Source organism: Mauremys mutica, chromosome 3 (genome assembly GCF_020497125.1).
Source record: "Mauremys mutica isolate MM-2020 ecotype Southern chromosome 3, ASM2049712v1, whole genome shotgun sequence".
Classification (NCBI taxonomy): domain Eukaryota; kingdom Metazoa; phylum Chordata; order Testudines; family Geoemydidae; genus Mauremys; species Mauremys mutica.
In genome coordinates this window covers 56,353,956-56,375,171 of record NC_059074.1, presented here as the reverse complement: position 1 = coordinate 56,375,171, position 21,216 = coordinate 56,353,956, and the positions used below count along the sequence as shown (strand labels likewise).

The 21,216-nt window shown below is 38.4% G+C and overlaps 1 protein-coding gene across 1 annotated transcript in view; it reads right to left on the bottom strand.

Moving 5' to 3' along the window:
- COL19A1 (collagen type XIX alpha 1 chain) overlaps positions 1-21,216 on the bottom strand; it is a 332,926-nt gene that overhangs the window by 112,377 nt on the left and 199,333 nt on the right. Inside the window, 1 exon segment of the mRNA XM_045008597.1 lies at positions 8,286-8,339. Within this exon segment, the coding sequence (XP_044864532.1) occupies positions 8,286-8,339 (54 nt within the window).

Sequence of the window (21,216 nt, the reverse complement as noted above, 5' to 3'; positions counted from 1 at the left end):
AACCTTGTCCTTGAAAAATAGCGTATATGGTGGATCTGCCATAAGAGCTGCTATTTCTCCTGCTCATCTGGCGGAGGTAATTGCCACGAAAAATGCTGTTTTCATAGAAAGGTGTAAAAGAGAGCAAGTGACTAGGGGCTCAAATGGTTGTTGAGTTAGGCAGGATAATACTAAATGAAGGTCCCACGGAGGGGTAGGCGGTTTAATGTCTGGGTATAGGGCTTGGAGTCCCTTGAGGAAATGCTTGGTGATCAGATGAGCAAAAATGGAGGTATTGTCGATTCTGTCATGAAAGGTTGTAATAGCAGCTAAATGGACTCTGATGGAGCTGAAAGAAAGGCCAGATTGCTTAAGGTCCAATAGGTAGTCAAGTATGAGCAGGAGAGGTACCGATGTGGAAAAAAGTTGTTCAGCTGAACACCATTATGTGAATCGCTTCCACTTTTGTAGATAGGTGGTGCAAGTAGATTGTGTTCTGCTGTGTAGGAGCACTCTTTGAACTTGGTCAGAGCAAGCTAGTTGGGAGAACTTTGTAGGAACCAGGCTTTGAGGTGAAGCATGGACAGATTGGGATGAAGAAATCGGCCATGTTGCTGTGATAAGAGGTTCGGAGTGAGGGGCAATGAAATTGGTGGTCGAATTGACATTCTGGTGAGGAACGGAAACCACAGTTGTCTGGGCCACGACGGGGCAATCAAGATCACCGTGGCACGATCTGTTCATATCTTTGTTAGAACTCTGTGGAGAACTGGTATGGGGGAAAAGCATAGAGTAAGTTTGGGTGCTATGGGACCATGAATAAGTCTCCCAGGGAATGTCTCCCCAGTCCCACTCTGGAGCAAAATTCAGGACATTTCGTGTTTTTCGCAGTTGCAAAAAGGTCTATGGTTGGGTGACCCCAAATGCGGAATATGTTGTGGATGACTGTCTCGTTTATCTCCCATTCATGATCCCAGGGAAAGCGTCTGCTTAATTCATCCGCTGTGGTATTCATAACTCCGGGAAGATAGGTGGCTGATATCCGGATGTTGTTCACAAGGCACCAATTCCAGAGCTTCATAGCCTCTGTGCAAAGTGAATGAGAGCAAGCTCTTCCCTGCCTGTTTACACAGAACATGCAGGCAATGTTGTCTGTCATTATGTGTACATGTTGATTCCTGATTAGTGGGAGGAAGTGATGCCAGGCATTGCGTATGGCTCTAAGTTCTAGGACATCTATGTGCAGGGAGGTTTTGGTTGAAGATCATAGCCCCTGGACTGTGTGGTGAGATGTGTGTGCCCCACCCTGTGAGGGATGCATTGGTAGTCATTTTGAGGGATGGAGTGTCCTGGAGAAAGGGGACTCCAGAGCAGAGTTTGGAGGGAACTGTCTACCATACTAGAGAGTCTTTGACTCTGAAAGGTATGGAGAGAGGCTTGTTTAGAGTGTGCACATTTGGTCTGTAAACCATGGCCAACCAAGCTTGGAAGCACCTCATATACAGGTGTGGATTTTGGACCACGAAAGTGCACGAGGCCATGTGACCTAGTAGTTGTAGGCAGTCTCGGGTAGTGACCTGGGGACTGTTGCGAAGTTTTGTGGCCAATAGTTATATGGTGTTGAATTGGTCGGGCGGGAGAGATGCCAATCCGATCCGGGAATTGAGGTCTGCTCCTATGAACTCCAGGTGCTGGGTAGGATGTAATGTGGATTTGTTTTTGTTTATTTGCAGGCCAAGAGATAGGAAACAATCAATGGATAATGGAATGATAAAGCAGTGATGTAGAACCTTATTGAACACAAATGCCAAACAAGATCTGTTTAAATATCAAGATAACAGGTGTCAATCTTAGGCTTTGTCTGGCCACGTTTTTTGTATCCGTATAACATGTTAGGTAGGGTTATCATGTTTTACATATTTAGTTATCGTAGTACAATCTCTAATGTGGACTTAGTTGTACTGGTATAGTTTATTCCCCTTCCATATCGGAATAACAGTATCAGTATAAACACACGTACAATTTTCTACACTCTGGGTCCTAGTGGCACACCCCCCCCCCCCAGTCTGGCACCTGAGGCAGCCACCTCAGTTCGCCTCATGGTAAGGCCAGCCCTGGTGACACAGTGTAACTACACCAAAGAGAAGCCGCTAAAAGCCACAAAGGCATGACATCTACCATGACTGGATAAAGTAAACAAATCATGTGTTACCATGTCTTTTAAAAACAACCAGACCAAAAAAAAACAAAAAACCAACCAACAGGACCAACCACTGCCAGATTCTTCAGCACTACCACAGGAGTTTTCCAATACACTTCTAAAGGCAGAGAAAAGTCTTGCAAGGCTAGAAACTCTACCAATGGTCTCTGCTTACCATTGCTTTGATTTTCTGTTTATTGTAATTAACTGATAACATTTGTTCACTTTCAAAATATTGGTAGAATTACAATATTTCCTGAGGCAGAGGAAATGAGATTTCCAAGGCAAACTGCTGGCTACTTAAGATAACTAGGCTGGTGGCACTGACATACATACTGAATTCTGAGAGAGAATTAAACAGACAGAATGCAAGTAGTCCATGAACACTCACTCACTGCTTCATGGGGAATATGGACAAGAAGAGAGACTTTTAAAGGTTTCATGTAGAACAACGAAGCCCCATATAATTTAAAAAATACAAAGCATACATAAAGACTACCTTTCAAGAAACAAGTATTGCTAAAGGTATACTTGCAAGTAGCAGCATGTAAACTCTTTGTGGCAGGGAATGCCTTTTTGTTCTGTTTGGTGCCTTGGTCCATGACTGGGACTCCTAAGTGCTATGATAACACCAATAAATAACCACAACCGTTTCCCAGACAAACCTTGGACTCAATCAGGAGAACGAGACCTTGATGTGAAGCATCATGTGATTCCAGAGAGGGTTTTTAAGGAAGGTTTTCAATGCCAAAGTATGTGTGAAATAGAGACTCTGTGAAAACCATAATCTTGGGAGTTTTGGTAGAAAGAAAGCAGAGAAGAGCAGTTTTAAGAGGACAGATCATTCAGAGTTTAAGATGCTAGTCTGGGACTCAGGAGACCCAAGGTTCAGTTCCCTGCTCTGCCTCAGATTTCTGCTGTGACCTTGGACAGTCACAGTCTCTCTAGGTATATGCTGTAATAAAACATTGCAGCTGGCCCGTGTCAGTTGACTCAGGCTCATGGGGCTCAGGCTGTGTGGCTAAAAAATTGTATTGTAAATGTTTGGGCTCAGGCTTGGGTCCCAGAGTCCAGGCCTAGTGCAAGCCTGAATGTTTACACTGCAATTTTATAGCTCTGCAGCCTGAGCCCAAGTCAGCTGACACGGGTCATCTGTGGGTATTTTATTACAGTGTAGACATACCCTCTGTGCCTCAATTTCCTAGCTTAAAAATGGAGATAACTGTACTTCCCTGTCTGAGGTGTTCAGTTACTATGGTATTGGGGCTATCTGAGTAACAGATTAATAGTTGATACGGGGTTGGTGAATTTACAGCGTGAGGGGCAACAGAAGTAAACATGCAGAGCTACTATATAGAGAGAGATAGACAAGCTTGCATGCTTCATATCAAGGGTAAGATTAATTTCTGAGAGTGTGATGTTGTTAGCTTTGAAACAATCTGGTTTCCCCAATAACAGACAGGTATATTGAACAAATTAAAGCCATAAGTGTCAGAGTGGTATTAAGAGAAAACACAGGGCCCAGTTTTGCATCATCGAGTAGCATTTACTCTTGCAAGTAGTCCCAGTGAAGACTGCAGAATTAGTACCATAGAAGGCAATTCAGAATGAGAAAGCAGGTGAAACCTTTTTATTCTCTGCTTCAACTTACATATCAAGAAAAAAATCAAGAAATGTCTAGGATCTTCTATAAGGGGGGGGGGAAAAGAGGGCAGTGCCAGAAAATTAAACCAGTGTAAAGCTTTTTGATCATTAGATGGATTTCACTAGCTGCCTGATGTGTTCTGTAAGGATGTCTTTCAGTATTCCAATGACCCACAAGGTGACACTGGAATGTCAACAATGTCCCTAGCAGCTGTATAGTCTGGAACTATGACCCGAGCAGGACATGCGACAATGCATATTATTAAATGATGGTGTTTCCATTTTACAATTCTTAACAGATTTTTAAACATATATTGTCATTCTGTGGTTATGATGAGATAAAGTGATAATTATTGCCATGAGTCAAATATGATAGGTCAGTTTCTCCTGCAAATATTGTCATCATAGCACATTTCTACCACGAACACATTTGTGTTTCATCTGCAAAAGGGTTTGCAAACATTAACAATCTAACCCTCATAATGGCCCTGAGATCCATAGAATATCCATAGGATATTTTTATTTCTGAAGCCTGAAAAAATATGTTAGAATTAATCAATATGTGCAAATACATACACTATGATCCTGCAATCCTTTAGGCAGATGAAACATTAATTGAAATTAAAAGGAGTTTATCTAAGGACTGCAGGGTTGGGCCAATGCAGGATTAGGCTGACAGCATATATAAATACAGCACTCAGTTCCCTCTACACTCTCCCTCAAAACTACTTCAAGTATTCAAGAGAAATTTCTTGCTGGAACAAGATTTAAAACAGAATAATTTTACACAAAGAAATATACTTTGCCAGCATCTCCTTTTGTGTTGCTGGTTCCTGCAGATATTTCTGTTAGCAGGTACTGCAGGAGAAAGCTCTTAACAGCTTACTTCTGCAATGAAGTTATAATCCTGTGCTTATGACCTCACAGGTTTTGCTATGATAATGCCCACTTTAGTATCACAAATTGAGCATTTTTAATTCAACAAAGACTGAAGCAGAGGGAGAGCACAGTTAGTGAGAGATGGCCTTCCTTTCAACAGAAATGTTTGTTAAGCAAGCAAGAAAAAGATATGAAATGCATGTGAAAGGTGAATGGTTTTTGGCTTCGGAGTCATACTATTTGGAAACTTCTCAAGTAACAAAGGCATACTGTATTTAACTGTAGAGCCTTATATAATTCTCAATCATTTAAAAGGGGAGAAATTAACAAATAAACACTAGAGGGAGCTGCTGTTCTATTTAAGCAGCTTCTTGGCTTTACTGTTTTCAGCATAAATTGTTATGCATTGAAGTGTGACAAGTATGAGCACACAGCTCAGCTGTCTAATACTGAAATAATGGAACAATACTCAAAAACAATATCAGAGAGCAAGGACCAAAATCAAGAATTCTGCACCAGGAGTGAATAATACATTTTACAACTACACACTGTTTAATAAACCCTTTAAAAATACTCAAAGGGGAAAACAGAATATCAACTGGGGGAAATAAAATGACAAAAATCTTCTTTTATAACCCATTAATAGAAATTCTCATTGACTTCAATGGAAGCTAGATTTACCCCAGAGAATACATGAAGCAAAAAAGAAAGACACCTGAAAGGGGATGAGCAGAAAATGTCTCTTTATTCAATACTCCAGCTAAAAAATGTAATGATTTGCCTTTCTGGTATTGACATAGTTCTTAATCAAGACTGTATAGTAGGTTGTAAGGGAATATGAACTCACTACAAATATAGATTTTATAAAAATAACAACAGAATTTAGGTGTTGAACAAATTAGTGAGCCACAGATAAGAGAGCTAAGAGTCATCAGGCTAGATTCACAAGAGGGTGTAAAGAAAGTATAAACTGGCATAATTTATACCTTCTGGCTCTTCAGATATACAAATAACACTCATTTAGACAGTCTAACACTCACATCGCTTACCAGTGTACACTTATAGTCTGTATACGTCACTTGAATTTGGTCCCGCTAGCCTATTACCCTGTACTACTTTAGGAGTGTCTTCTACACCAAACCCCCTAAAGATTTTATCGAGTCTAGCCTTCAGTGTTGCTGGCTCAGAACTCTCCTTATTGAAGTTTTTGCCCTTTTAATATTTTAACAGTTGAAAATGTTTTCTTACTATCAAATTTAAATGTTCCTACATTAATTTCATATACCCAATCTGTGTTTTAGCCACTTTAAATAATTACTCATTTTTATCTTATTCTTTCTGAAGTACTTATGGGTGGTGATCTCATATCTCTCTTCTCATTTTTCCTGTAGAGTCCAGGCTTTACATGCTGAGCTCCCTTAAGCTCTTCATAAATCATAGTTGCTAATCTTCTGATAGCAAACCTATGGGCATGTGTGCTAACTGTGCTGTGCTCTGGACTGTGGAGAGGTAAGGCCAAAAGTAGGGGGAGCCAATGTGTCCATGTGAAAGAAGCAGCTACTTCCATTTAATGTCCAGCATAGGAAGGGCCAATGGAAGAGCAAGATAGCAGACTGAGATAGATTGAATGGGAAGAGAAATGACAGAAGCAAAAAAGGGAGTGGAAAAGAAAGGGAGTGGAAAAGAAAGAAGGAATTAAAAAAGCACCCTATAGCCTTGTCTATTCACAAAAGTAGTACCTCTATAGATATTTTAGTACAATCTCTAATGTGGAATTAGTTGTACCAGTATAGTTAAAGTGGTACAATCATCTTATTGTGGATGCAGTTATATTGGTGTACGTGTGTTTATACTGATACTGTTATTGCCATATGGAAGGGGAATAAACTATACCAGTACAACTAAGTCCACATTAGAGATTGTACTATGATAACTAGATATGTAAAACATGATAACCCTACCTAACATATTATACGGATACAAAAAACGTGGACAGACAAGGCCTAAGATTGACACCTGTTATCTTGATATTTAAACAGATCATGTTTGGCATTTGTGTTCAATAGGGTTCTACATCACTACTTTATCGTTCCATTATCCTTGTTTGGATTCCCTCCAGTGTACGGTGTCTCTATCACAAGGAACCACAAACTGTACACAGGACTCCAAGTGAGGCTTCAGGATGGCTGTATGAAGATGAATTAATATCTACTTATTTTTACATACAATGAATGACCACCACCACCTGTTTTGCTTTCTGAAAATATTTTCTTAGAAAAAATTAAAGAAATTGCCAGTGACAGAATGTGTGATCTTTTGTTTCTTCTTAGATAAGTGCAGGAACCATCTATTCCAATTTACTCACCTACCCCTGACAGCTTCCCTTCACTATGTCCAGCAAGAACATTTCTAGAAATAAGGATTCTGAAATATGGATTGATGGATATCACCTATTCCAGTGAAGGCTGAAAACTGTCAAAATGTGGTTTGAAACTGGGAATATTACTAATGTTTAACCAGCACAAAAATTTGATTATAACAATGACACTTTTGTTTAATCCTAACCATTAGTATAGACCAGGGATTCTCAGACTATGGCTCAGATGTAACCTTTTGTTCACAGAGTCCTTCCTGATGAGTCACAGAATGGAACATTATGAAAACTGTGCAGTAGGGCAAGAGGCAGTGGTCCAATGGTGGATTTATATTTTATGGAGTGATCCACAGGGTGAAACAGTTGAAGAACTGCTTGCAGACAGTGAGTTTCACAAGACAAATACACTTTAAGAAAAGAACCTTTCAACTCGTTGACTATAAGTTTACCTTATTAAGAAGTACACACCTAGCTCTTAACATCTTTCATGCATTTGCGTGTGATGGCATTTTTACAATATAGTAAACAGTATATAATGTCACAACTCTTATCAAATCTTATTCTCTCAAAGATCACATTTGTTACTGCCCAGAGAAGCCCTGAAGCAAGACAAACCCAAGCCTGAGCTCAAATTCCAAATCATGTATCTCTAATAAAACCCAAACTCTCAGATCTGAGCTAAAACCTTTAGTGCTGCATATTATAAATCCTTTCATATAGTTTTGTATTTCTTAATCTTTTTTATTCTTCTGTAAACTCATTTGATCTACAGTTGAGTGCTCAATCCAGTATTGGGTATAATCCTCTACACCATTCAGTTGGCAAGCTCATCACACAGTCCTTCATCTTTCAAATTATCCCTCTGAGAAAGAAATTATCTGATCTTAAATACAGCATCATACATTTGGTAAACTGAATGAATGCATAATATCCATAGTTAGCATTTTCAGCCAGCCCCTCTCTGAACTGTTAGACAGCAGTGTGGGATCTTGTTTTTCCTTTTTAGCTTCTCTTATTTAGGATCCAATTCTTTACCTTTGTTCTATCAAAAGGTTGAGAGTTGTAACTGCCTGATATTGCAGAGAGAACAAAGATCCATTGTGTTCATTTAAAGCTATCCTCAGGTAAGCTGCTACAAAAATGCTAACAAAGTATACACCAGTTCTTGACTGAAGTGAGAATTTCCCACTTTCCTTGCTGGTTACTCACCGGAGGTCCTGGTGATCCTGGTTTACCAGGGAGTCCTGGTTTACCTCGCCTTCCCTGGAAACAACAACAAAAAAACCCCAGACATTTATAAATATTACATCTGAGGATTGATTTGGAATAAAATAATCTGTAAAAGCAAGATTGTTTGTACTGTTTATTAACAAAAAGATCAAAAGCTATCCAAAACGGAAATACTTTTTTACCATTTATTGCAGCATTGATAAGAACTTATTGCCTCAGAAAAGTTCTTAACTATGGGAAACAATGTATTTGCATCACAATAATTTTTACTGGCACATTTTTCCAGCTAGGTTTCAAGAGTGAAAGCATATTGGTAGGGAAGTAACATATAACAAACCCATCATCTTGATAATGTCCAAATAAATTACATTTTATTTGATCGCTCAATGGTCTGGGATGTAAAACTATAATGCAGCTGTCACCATAAGCCATATAATAATTGTACAGGTTGAACATAACCAATTTAACATATACCCAGCACCCTATTTCTCAAAGCTGATTTTCAGCTGTGTCACTAGTGAACTGAAATATGTGTGTCTTACTTATTGATCTCCATTACTTAAGTCATTTGTCACCTACTCAGATTCACAAACAGCTAAACCTCAATTTCAAGAGCTAAGCAGTTATACAGGAACCCAAGACCGGAAGAGAGTGGACTAAAATCTTTGAGCAGTCATACATCTACCGGTATCATTTCAAAGTTTATGTATTTCACATATGGTCTTGAATTGTTATGCTAAAACACCCATTACTTAGCTTATAATCAAAGGTTTCTTTATGGCTGATGGAAAGGAAATTTTTTGTTGATTTAAGTCAAACTGATAACATTTAATTAGAGATATTTTTGAGGTTTCATTCCTTGGGGTTTCTTCCCCCATAGTCCTATGTTACTAACAAGCTAAGAATGTTGTGGTTGAAACTGAAATCATGTCAACGACCCATTAAGATTAATCTCAGTTTGATGTGTTATTCTAAACTCCATTAGAACCATTACGATTTATGCTATGAATATGGAATGGCAATAGTGTAGATTTTGTATTATTGATCCTTTATATGGAAAGAGTTTAGTTATGTTTCAAGCATTTTTCTCAGTACACATTTATGAGCTGGAGCCATTGCAGTGTAAGCTGTGAATGAGTATTAAGACCCAGTATGAATTTCAATAATACTTATCCAGAATACCAAAACTTAACAGTGAATTTTTTTTTCTATTTGCAATAAACACTAGCTAACCTCAATATTTCACCTATTTTATACAATTATATATATGAATATATTCTTATTATTGGTAACTTTTTATTCTGAAACACAAAGAACCATATGCTGCTTTCTGATACACATCCACCTTAAAGTGACTTCAGCAAGGTTACTGCAGACATATATGAAGGCAAAAAAGGGCTCAGAATTATTACTTAATTCACAGGAGTTTAAAAACTAAGGCCACCAATGCCTTTCCTTGCATTCTGCACATACACCTGCAATAATTTAGCCAAATGCTGCCTCAAAATCAATGGGGATGCATAGGAGAAATTGAGGAAGAAGTTAACCAAACAGAAGTTTTTTTTAGAGTGCGTGCATTCCTGTGTCTTACAAAGGCTACATCGATTTTTGGAGGGTGAGGAGCGAGAGGGGATACAGAACTTGATTTGCAAAAATGCTCCTTGTTTATGCAGTTACTACCTCTGTGTATAAAACATGCATTTGTGCCTGTAAATACCAGTCACACAAATACCTAACTAAGGCATGATCCAAGTCAATGGGAGTATTTCTACTGACTTCAATAGACAGAGGGCAGGCTCTGAGTGAACAAATGCAGTAATTCTGTTTTTGACAAACAGACTAAAAATGAAACAACTTACAAGCTTAAATCTTGATTGTAAAATTTAAATTTGTAGCATTTTTAGACACAATAACTGCTGACAACTAATGTCAAGTTGCTATGGCAAAAATACACATATTTGTGGCCATAAAACCCATTTTTGCCCTTGGATATGGGGTAAATATACATGCAAAAAGGTATAAGTTAACAATTTACAAATGCATCCAATTTATTTGTAAGTACCTGATTTAGCCAGAAAATATTTGATTTGTGCCTGCCATTTTGTGTGTGTACATACAAATGTGGTTTTTTGCAAGAGTAAAATAGGAACATTATTCCGAAAACATTCAAAAATTTTCAAAATGAAAATCCTTGTAGATTCTGAATGAGTGTCACAAATTGACATTGCTAGAATATCACATAACTGAATAGATTATTTAAATACATGATAAATGATGTATAGAGATGGGCCTGAGAAGTAGCATTTGGATTTGGGTCCAGATCTAAAACTTTCCTAAAAGTGTTTGGACCTGAAAGTTTTCCTTTGACCCTTCACAGGGTGATGTTAGGGACTAGGTTCCAATCTGGTTCCATACTTCCTGAAAGTTCAGGGGTGTAGAGGTCTGTGGTTTTGTTTGGGCTTATCTCTACTTTACAAGTGTAAATATAAGCTAATGTTTATCAGCTTTATTTGAAAAACAGTAATCATATATATCCCCAAAGAATATAGACAGAAATATGTCCTAAATACAAAATAACCATACAATGGATCATCTTTTTAAATAGCTCCTCTGAGTTATTAGGACCAACATACTGTCAACTTCTTTAAAGCATGTCCCTGTTCCTGGTTGTACATATTTAGGGTGTATTGAGGACGACACTTAGAACAGTCTAAACAAAGTATCAAGGAAGTGTTAAAGGAAAGAAGGCAGGATTTTGATTGACATACACAACTGTGAATGGAGTGTTAATTACATAGGAAAAACCAGAATATTCTGGGAGCTAAATGTTTCTTTTTTTTACATGAGCTGAAATATAATTTGTGATGGATGTTGCAAAATTAAAACAAGAGCGGGTGGCAAACCTTTTTGAAATCATTTACATGAAAAAAATCAGAAAGAGAAATAGCTTTTTTGGTTCTGTTTTTGCTTTGCCATTCATTAGTCACTGCCCATTGAGACCAACAGTATACTTTCTCCTACTCTATATTCTACAATTAGTTTAACAGACAATGGTTTATGTCAAGTGTACAAGAGACTATATGGCTACAAGAACATCTGCGGTACACTCAACATTAAAGGACCGGAAGGAGATGAACATATTAATACGAGGGGAAATATTCTAGGAATGCAAGGTTTATGTTTGTCAAGTGCTTGTTTCCTTTTATAACTGATTTTTTTAAAATTTGTTTTCTTTACAGAATTTGTAAAAGTGAACATCTGTTCATTAATGTGAAACATTTTAATCAAATTGTTTTTTTTTAATAAACAATGTGCACTAAAAACAATGAATTTTATAACTACTCTCAGCTCATTAGAACTATAAACATAGAGAGCCTTTAAGACACTAAGACTACTAAAAGAATGCAATAATATTAAGTCACTCATAATGTACTCACACCACTGCTTTACAAAAATATTTTCAGAATTTATTTCTGAAATGAAGAAGTAGCCATTCCTGGGGGCATAAAAATCAGTCTTCCCCTGCCTCTCCAACAGATACAAGACTTTTCTTAAAACTGTTATACTGTTATAATTGATCTATAATTGTTGTTTAAATCCTTCTATGACCATCTGAAAGCCTAAGCAATATCTGGGAGAAAAGAATAATTATAGAAAGATAGCTCTTTTATTGATTTAAGATACTTTAAAAAAAAAAATTACAAGCTTTTCCCCAAGCCCTGGGGTAAAGTCTTTTCCCCAGGATCAGGCCAGAAACAGATTGTGACTCAATCATAATCTGCTTCCTAGTCCCTCTTTCACTCCAGAAGGGAGAAGCAAAGATCCCCTTGTGTGCTGTCTTCTTACTGTGTGGGTGGGAGTGCCAAGACCCTATCCACTCCTCACCTACCCATGTGGAAGAAGGAATTAGCAGCCATAGGGAATCTTAGCTCCTCTCTGCAGTGCTGGTCACAATGCAGATTGTTGGCACAAGGGAGTAAAAGGTTGCTTTTTGCCCCCCTAACTTCCCTGCATGGAGGCACCAGACAGACTATATCTGGGCTCACAATAAAAAGTTGCTTAGCACAACACTCCATATACCCATCTTATTTAGCAACTGTTACATTTAGAGTGAAATTCACAATTTTCACCGAGTAGTTAAACTCACAAGAGTGTTAATATCTGGATTATGGAACTGCTCATATGAGAAAATAAGAAAAATCATCATAAACTTGCTCTTCCTAACTAAAATGAAATATCCAATATTCTGTAAGCTAAATTAGAAGAAAGGAAGGCATGATACTAACTGACTATATACCACTATCCAGATCAATCTCCATTAAATAATATAAAATAATTCACAAATAATTGTAACTGAAATTATTGCTGGCATGTTGTTGGTACTGGCATATATTTTTGCTAGTAATTCAATGTAGTGAACATTATCTATGAAGTAACTATGTAAAGTTTACATCCATACCTCCCTTTATTCATGGAATGTCTTCTCTGGAATAATTTGCATTTCACTTCCTTCTCTTACTGAAGACTCACTTTTGTTGCCAATTAATCAGCCAACTAGTGATTGGTAGGTCACAGGCAAAAGAAAAAAAACACACCAAAAAACCAACCAACCAACATGTTATATGCTTCAGAACTCTCAGGTTGTGCACACAGCAAGAGAATGTACCCCGTGAACTTATTTTACTCTTGAGCTTGTTCCTCTAGTTTGTCAAAGCTGTCAAGTTTTGTCTTAAATCAGAATGTAAACTCTTCAGAGCAGACTGTGCGTGTCTTCCCATGTGTTTGTATAGTGCCCGACATGACTAGGCTCCAATTCTGACTGGACTGGTGCCTTTTGGCACTACTGCAATACTAATAAATACTAAAAACATTAATCTCGACTGTAGCTCTCTACTGTATCATAATATAATCTATTCAACTTTAAGAACAGAATTCTTCAGGAGAAATGCAAGTAACGTTAGTGTCTAGAATAAGCTGCAGGATTATTAAATATTTTAAGATATAAACAAGTAGCATTATGCAGGGAATCCTACAAGCCTTATGAAAGAGAATTAATAATTTAATGATCCCATACTCAAGTATGAGGGAGAAAATGTACTTGAAACATGTCAGGATGAATTTTCAAGGGAAAGGGCTAATTAGCAGCATCTTAAAGCATATGTCATCACATTTTGAAAACAAGAACTAGTCCCTATGGAGAGAGTAGGCAGTTGGGTTTTAAAGACTCAACTACTCTAGCTAATATATATGATTAATGAGCGATATGTCAAGTGGCTGGCCTAGCTAAAGAAAGACACCTTGAAAAAAAAAAAAAGGTTGTAAGTATACAATTTTTTAGAAAGAGATTGCTCGTAAGGCCAAATTCAACATATAAGAGGATAAGAATGACCATACTGCATCAGACCAATGGTCCATCTAGCCCAGTATCCTGTCTTTGACAGTGGCCAGTGCCTTATGCTTCTGGCAGTTGGAGTTTTAGGGACACCCAAAGCATGAAGTTGCATCCCTGACCACCTTGCCTTATACCCAATGATGAACCTATCCTCTGAATTTATCTAATTATTTTTGAACTCATTTATACCTTTTGCCTTCACATCCCATTGCACTGAGTTCCACAGGTTGACTGCACTGTGTGAAGTAGTGCTTTCTTTTGTTTGTTTTAAAAAAAATGCTGCCTATTAATTTCGTTGGGTGACCCCTGGTTCGTGGGTTATGTGAAGGGGTAAACAGCATTTCCCTATTCATGTTCTACATACCATTCATGATTTTTAGACCTCTGTCATATCCCCCCTTAGTCATCTCTTTTCTAAAATGCATAATCCCAGTCTTTTTAATCTCTCCTTAAATGGAAGCTGTTTCACCCACCTAATCATTTTTGTTGCTCTTCTCTGCACCTTTCCAAATCCTAATATATCTTTTCTGAGATGAGGCAACCAAAAGTCCATGCAGTATTCAAAGGGTGGGCATAGCACAGATTTATATAGTGGCATTATGATATTTTCTATTTTATTATCTCTCTCTTTCCTAACGGCTCTTGACATTCTGTTAGCTTTTTTAACTGCTGCACCACATTGAGCAGATGTTTTCAGAGAACTATCCACGAAGACTCCAAGATCTCTTTCTTGAGTGATACCAGCTAATTTAGACCCCATGATTTTGTATGTATAGTTGGGATTATGTTTTCCAATGTGCATTACTTTGCACTTATCTACATTGAAGTACATCTGCCACTTCCATGCCCAGTCATCCGGTTTTCTAGTTTTCTAGTGGGATTCCAGAGGGATCGGCACTAGGCCCAGTGCAATTCAACATTTACATCAGCCCCGTGGGAGAACCACATGGGGAAGGGGTGGTCAATGCGCTTCCATAGGATAGAAAGTTTGTTCTTTCAATTTGTTTTTAATACACCTAGAAATTACATTAACAAAACTACCTTAAAAGAATATTCAGGTAGCAAAGTCAAGCATTCAGAAGCTAGAAATTGGCTGAATTAAGGCTGCTTGTGCAACCTTAATTCAGCCCCTTTGAACATATGCATTATTGATACAGTCCTTGTTACAATTATGTACTATCGGCTCTCTGAGCTAAGAGGTGAAAACATTATCTAAAAGTTGTATTCTACAGGACTGCTTCCTCATTCAGTGTACAGGAGGGACAGTGAATGAGACAGAGGGTTACAAAAAGAAAACAGATGTTCTTTTCTGTGATGATGGATAAGATTATTACAATGCATATACACCAAGGCATTGAATGCAGTCTACACAATCAATTTTAATTGTATTTCCTAGCTTTTTTTGTATGCAATTTAAATTGTAAGCTCTTCAGGAAAAGGACTGTCTCCTATTAGTGCATGGACAGAACCTAGCACAATGGTACCCCCATTTCAGTTGGAGCCTTCAGGCAAGTTGGGATGCTCATCTTAACCTTTGGAACGTCACCTCTCTGAAGCCTTTCAAATTAACCTCTCTCCCTAACAAACCTTGGTGCCTCCTCATTTCTTGTATCCTTGAAGTCTCCAGAGGAAGGCAGAAAGGCCCGCTTCCTTTTCCAGTGTTTTCAGGATGGGAAAAGATGACAGGCCTGCTTCCTCTTTAGTGTCTTCAGGTGCTTCAATTTTCTCCCCCTGCAAACTTCTCTATTTCTCCTCCCCTTCAGTTCTGAATCATTCCTCTCTTTTTCTCCTCTAAGGCATCTCACCCCATCTTCTAAAGTTTTTGCTCTCAAGTTCTCACTCTCTTTCTCCATCCATTTGAGATTTTTTAACTCATCCTCTTTTCCTCATCATGGAGAATCTGTCTCTATTCCATGTCTCTCATGCATGTGTATTGTGGCAACATTACTAATCTTTACCTCTGCTCCAGTTTCTCCTCTCAATACTAACTCATTTCTCAGAGCAACTGTGCTAACATGCAAAGCAGCAGGAGGGCAAAGGAGGAGTGAAGCAAAGATTGAAGGTAAATGGAGTGGTTGATCCTCCTGCTCTCTCAGCAGGCAGGACAGAAGGCCACAGAAGGAGAAAAGCTATATGGAGTTCTTACCAACGTAGGGTGGAAGGAACAGGTTGCCAAAAGTGAGACATGTTTGATTTCCTGCTTAAAGTTAGAATACTGGGGCTGTTGTCTGCTGTAAAACACCTTCAAGTTCAAGTTCAGAGGTCAGTGAAAAAAGGCTTCAAAAGAGTAATACATCTTAAGGAAAAATGTGAAGGAAGAGTTTTGCTTGGTACACAAGAATTACCCCTCTCTTACTCGATATCACAACAGAATAATTCCACACCCCAAAAAGCCACTCCATTTACCTTCAAGCAGCCTGCTTGCTCCTCCCAGCTCTGCAGCAGCGAGACTCAAAAAGCACCAGTGAGGCCTGCTGCCACTTTGCCTCTGGCTGGAGTTGAGACCTGCCCTATACAATTATTAGGATTATTTTTTATTTATACAACAGTAATGCCCAGAATAGGCCCCCACTTGTGCCAGGCACTGTACAAACACACAGGAAGCAACACATGGAAGGTGAGGGAAAGGTATACAATAAAAATTTGTATATTAAAGCTGTAGGGGAACTTGACTCTGTTAGGAAAATGAGAATTATAATAAAAGCACAGCTCAGAATATAATACATGCCCAACTTGGGACCCCGGAATGACAGTATCTCCTCATTATCATCTGTCCTGATATCCCACAATAAAATCTGAGTGTAGAGAAAGTTACCCAGTATTGCTTTGCTAAGAGAAACCTCTCCCTACTGTTTTTAGAAGTTCTAAGTTACTTAAAACATATAAACCAGAAAGCAATAACTGTCTGCAGGATTTAAAAAAGTTCATGGAACTTTATTATTTATTTTTTGTAATTTGTTCTAGAAAATATCCCTGATTATTTAAAATGATATGACAAAGAAAGAAAATACACTGCTTGTTTTGAGCAAGGAAATCCATTACATGGTTGTTACATATGAAATTGAGTACAAGTATTAAAGAGGGATAAGGAGGCTAAATTTGGGGAATACAATTAAGTATGTTATGAGTTTTTAGAAAAATGAAGAACTTGTTCTTACAAAAACACTGTGATCATTTCAGCTCTTTGTTCTTTGGTTTGATTTATTGTCTACTGTATATCCACACTAGAGGCTTTCTTACAAAACTACATTAGACATGCTTAAATTATATGCTTCTCAAAAATAAATGGAACTGTGCATCTCTTTTCATTTCACAATTAGTGGCATAATTTCTTCAGAATTAGTAATGCTTCATATCTTCACTTTTTTACTTCGAGATTTAGTTTCTATGGCAACCTCTGCATATTCAAAGAAATTCATCATGTTCAAATCATCAGGTACCAAAAAATGTAATAAAAGTAGGTAGCTGATACTATATAACAATTTACACACTAAGGCTGGGTAACTTTTTTTTTAAGTGATAAAGTTCTGTTGACTACTAGAAGCACCTCTCTTAGCATGTTGACTTGGATTTTTTTATAAGCATATTCAATTAGCATCTTTCAGCCATTTCATACAATTCTAGAAAATAAATGACAGAAGTTAAAGGATGTGAACCAACATATAAAGATGTGAAGATTGCCAATAGCAATAAACATAAAAACTGTTTGGGGGAAGATGGTATACTGGCATCATTTGCTTTATACCAATGATAACATGCTTCCTTGGAGTTTAGTATGCAATTTTGGTTGAACAGTTTTCAGAACGAAAATAAATTAAATCAGATAAGTCACTGGTAAGTAAAGAGCTTTGTAAAAAGAAAGCCTGGTTTTCAGTCATGAAGATGACAAAGAAAAGTAGCAATTAGTGCTGAATACTGCTTATTTCCCCAAAGGCTTTTCTTACCCTTGCTTTAACCCCTTTACAATCTGTTTCTACTGTGCCATTCACCATTGTATCACATGCCTTTTTAGTTGACTTTATGGACTGGAAGGGTATTAAATATATTATATGTATATATAACGATAGATATCTCCATCACCCATCGTACAACGAAAGTGAGGAATAGGATAATGTGGGGTATCGGGGAGAAGAAGAGTGAGAGAGAGAGAGAGAGAGAGAGAGAGGGGGGAAAAGCAAAAGGGAAAGAATGTGTGTCTTGGAAAGAAAGTGATAAATGATGGGTATGATATAAATGAGGAGAGAAATTAGTTAATAAATGGAAGAAAGAAAATATGTGAATGAAGAAGCAAATGGAATGAGAAACTAGGCTCATAGGTTTTTAACTTGAATTCTGGCGGTAATTCATTCTTCTCATAGGAAAAAAGAATTAGAGGAAATACTGGTTAAGATCAGAAAGTTGAACTACAGCGTGTCAAAACTAAATGAAAAAATATATTAGCCCAGGTTTGTAAAATTGAGCGTAAGTTCACTCAGAAGACTTGCACAACAAAAGGAGCTATTCAGCAGCATGGTCTGTGCCTCAAGTTTGTAACACAATTGGAAACTTGGCCCCACAGCATGTACTCTGCTCAGTGCAAGTCCTGGGAGGTGATCACCACCTGAAACTCTTACTGATTTCAATGGAAGGCAATGCTCAGTATCTTATAGGATTGGACCTCAAACCTTTCTGTTCCTTTAGTGATGCCCTCCTATTTTCTTTTTCTACATTTTGCCCTATACAAAGAATGTTTCCAAAATCTGTATTTCAAACTATTCCCCACACTTTATTCTAATCCTTCCAAAAAACCTCTAATTTCTCCTGAATCATCAAAAGGGAATTTTAAAAATCCACAAAAACAACCACCTAATTTAATAAACCATAAATAGGTGTAAATGCTTTCCTGTAGAACCACATGATATTTCAGTAAGGCATTTGATACGGTTCCACATGGGGAATTATTAACTAAATTGGAAAAGTTGGGGATCAATATGAAAATTGAAAGGTGGAAAGGAACTGGTTAAAGGAGAGACTACAATGGGTTGTACTGAAAGGTGAACTGTCAGGTTGGAGGGAGGTTACTAGTGGAGTTCCTCAGGGATCGGTTTTGGGACCAATCTTATTTGGAAAAATCCAATCTTATTACTGACCTTGGCACAAAAAGTGGGAATGTTCTAATAAAATTTGCGGATGACACAAAGCTGGGAGGTATTGCCAATACAGAGAAGGACTGGAATATCATACAGGAAGATCTGTATGACCTTGTAAACTGGAGTAAAAGTAATAGGATGAAATTTAATAGTGAAAAGTGAAAGGTCATGCATTTAGGGAGTAATCACAAGAATTTTGGTTATAAGCTGGTGACGTATCAGCTGGAAGTAACAGAGGAGGAGGACGACCTCGGAGTGTTGGTTGATCACAGTGTCATAAATAAACAGATCAGGGTTAAGGTCTCTTCTACCTGTAAAGGGTTAACATGCAGTACCTGGTGACCACCTGACCAGAGGACCAATCAGAGACAAGATTTTTTCAAATCTCTGTGGAGGGAAGCCTTTGTCTGTGTTCCCTGTTTTGCTCAGAGAACTCTTTTTGGCTCTAAGAGAGGACAGTCATGTCTCCAAGTTCTCCTGGAGTAGTTTCTACTAATTAATAGTGAGTATTAATTAGAAAGGCGAATTAGTCTTATGATTTGATTTCTATATTTGCAATTGTGTGTTTGCTAAAGGAAATGCTTTATTCCTGTTTGCTGATATTGCTTTTACTGAGAAAGGGGGAGGGGGAATTCTCTCCAGAGATTGATAAGGTTATACCCTATGAATGTCCAGCTTGGGCTCATAGAGATTCTGTATTTTCTTTTTATTCTTTAATAAATTCTCTTTTCTTTGGACTTGGTTAATTCCTTCTCTTGTGGAAATTCAGGGGAAGGGGAGGGGGGAAAGAGACAGTCCTCCTGGGTTTGATTCAAGCAGTTTGAATCAGGTATCTCTTTCCAGGACTAGGGAAGGGGAGGGGGGAAGTGAGTCCCTCTTTGTGTTGAGTCAAGGATTTGACTCGGTGTATATCTCTCCAGAGCAGGCTGGAGAGAAGGAAGAGGGGGAGGAGGGGAACTGGCTGTTTCTCTCTCTCTCTGGTGAGATTCAAGGGGTTTGAATCTGGGTTCCCCAGGGGAAGCTTGGGGGACAGGCAGTGTGTCAGACACTTTAACCTGACTGGTGGCAGCGACAAGGAGACCTACCCTAGGATTTTAGGGTGGGGGAATACATGCTGGTCCTCACTTTGAAACCCCCCAGTTTCAAGTGAGGGTGTAGACCATGACATGGTGAGCAGCGGTGTTTTGGACCCATTGATAAAGGCACGGCTTTTCTACCAAAGGCACTCTGAGGCAGTTTCAGGGTTAAAAGCATTTTCAGTTTCTTGCAGGGCTATTCTCTTCTCCTAAAGCAGGACTGCAGGTTTGGAGGCACAGAGACCCCGAAGCCAAACACACACAGGTTTTCTAACTGGTATTGTTAGAAGAAATCTTCAGCCAGGTTGGCTGGAGGAAATTAAGTTTTCCAGCAGGCTTTGTTGGAAGCAGTTTTTCTTTCTTGTTGCTTGAACAGGCAGCTTGAGGAAAAGGCAGTTTTGAAGCAGTTTTCAGGGTTAGAAAAAGTTTTTTTTTCTCTGCTGGCTATGCTGAGAAAAACTATTCCCTAGAGGTGTGTCCTTCCTTTGTGATATCAGGTATCACTCAGGATTCCTAAGGTGGGGGGAAGTGCTCGTCAAAGTACATTCCCATCCAGCGGGAAAAACAGGTTTGGGGGGGGGGGGGAGACAGAAACCCTCCAGCCAGATTTTTTTTCCCCTGTGTCTTTTGAAATCCTCTGGAGCCAGGGAATACAAATCCCTGAGAGAATTCACTATACTTTTCTCGCAGGTACTAAGTAGCACCAGCCGGTCAGCTGGGCTTATTAGTACCACAGCTCAGAAGGAGAGGGAGATTATTTTTTGTTTTTTTTTTTAAACAGATTTTCAGCTGGGTTTAGCTGAGGGAAATAAGGTTTTCAAACAGGCTGTGTTAGAAAAGGATTTTTTTTCTTCTTCTTTTCTTTTTTCTTTCTGTCCGCTTAAAAACAGCTAGGCAAAAGGTGTAAGTTTTTCTAACAGGCTTTGTTATAAGGACCCCTACTGTGAGGTACTTAAAATTGCTAAATACAAGTTACCAAACCAGATTTTCTAGTTTCTTGTAAGCCAGCAAACAAGCAAACACCATTTGCAAATCAAAAGCTTTTGTTTCTTTCTATTCAATCGCGAGTAGACAGGGTAGGAATTGGGAAGCAAGCAACCCAATTCCCTGACTGCAGAGGGGTGTGGCCAGCACCAGAAGGCACTGTTCTCCATCCCAAGAAATTTCCCACCTACATGGCAGGTGAGAACACTGAGGCCTTCTTGAAAAAATTTTAAAAGGACCTGCCATGGGTACAGCATCCCTGAAGACCAGTACAAGGACTGGTCAGGAAAGTGGACTTTTGCTGTCTATGACAATTATTCCATCCCCAT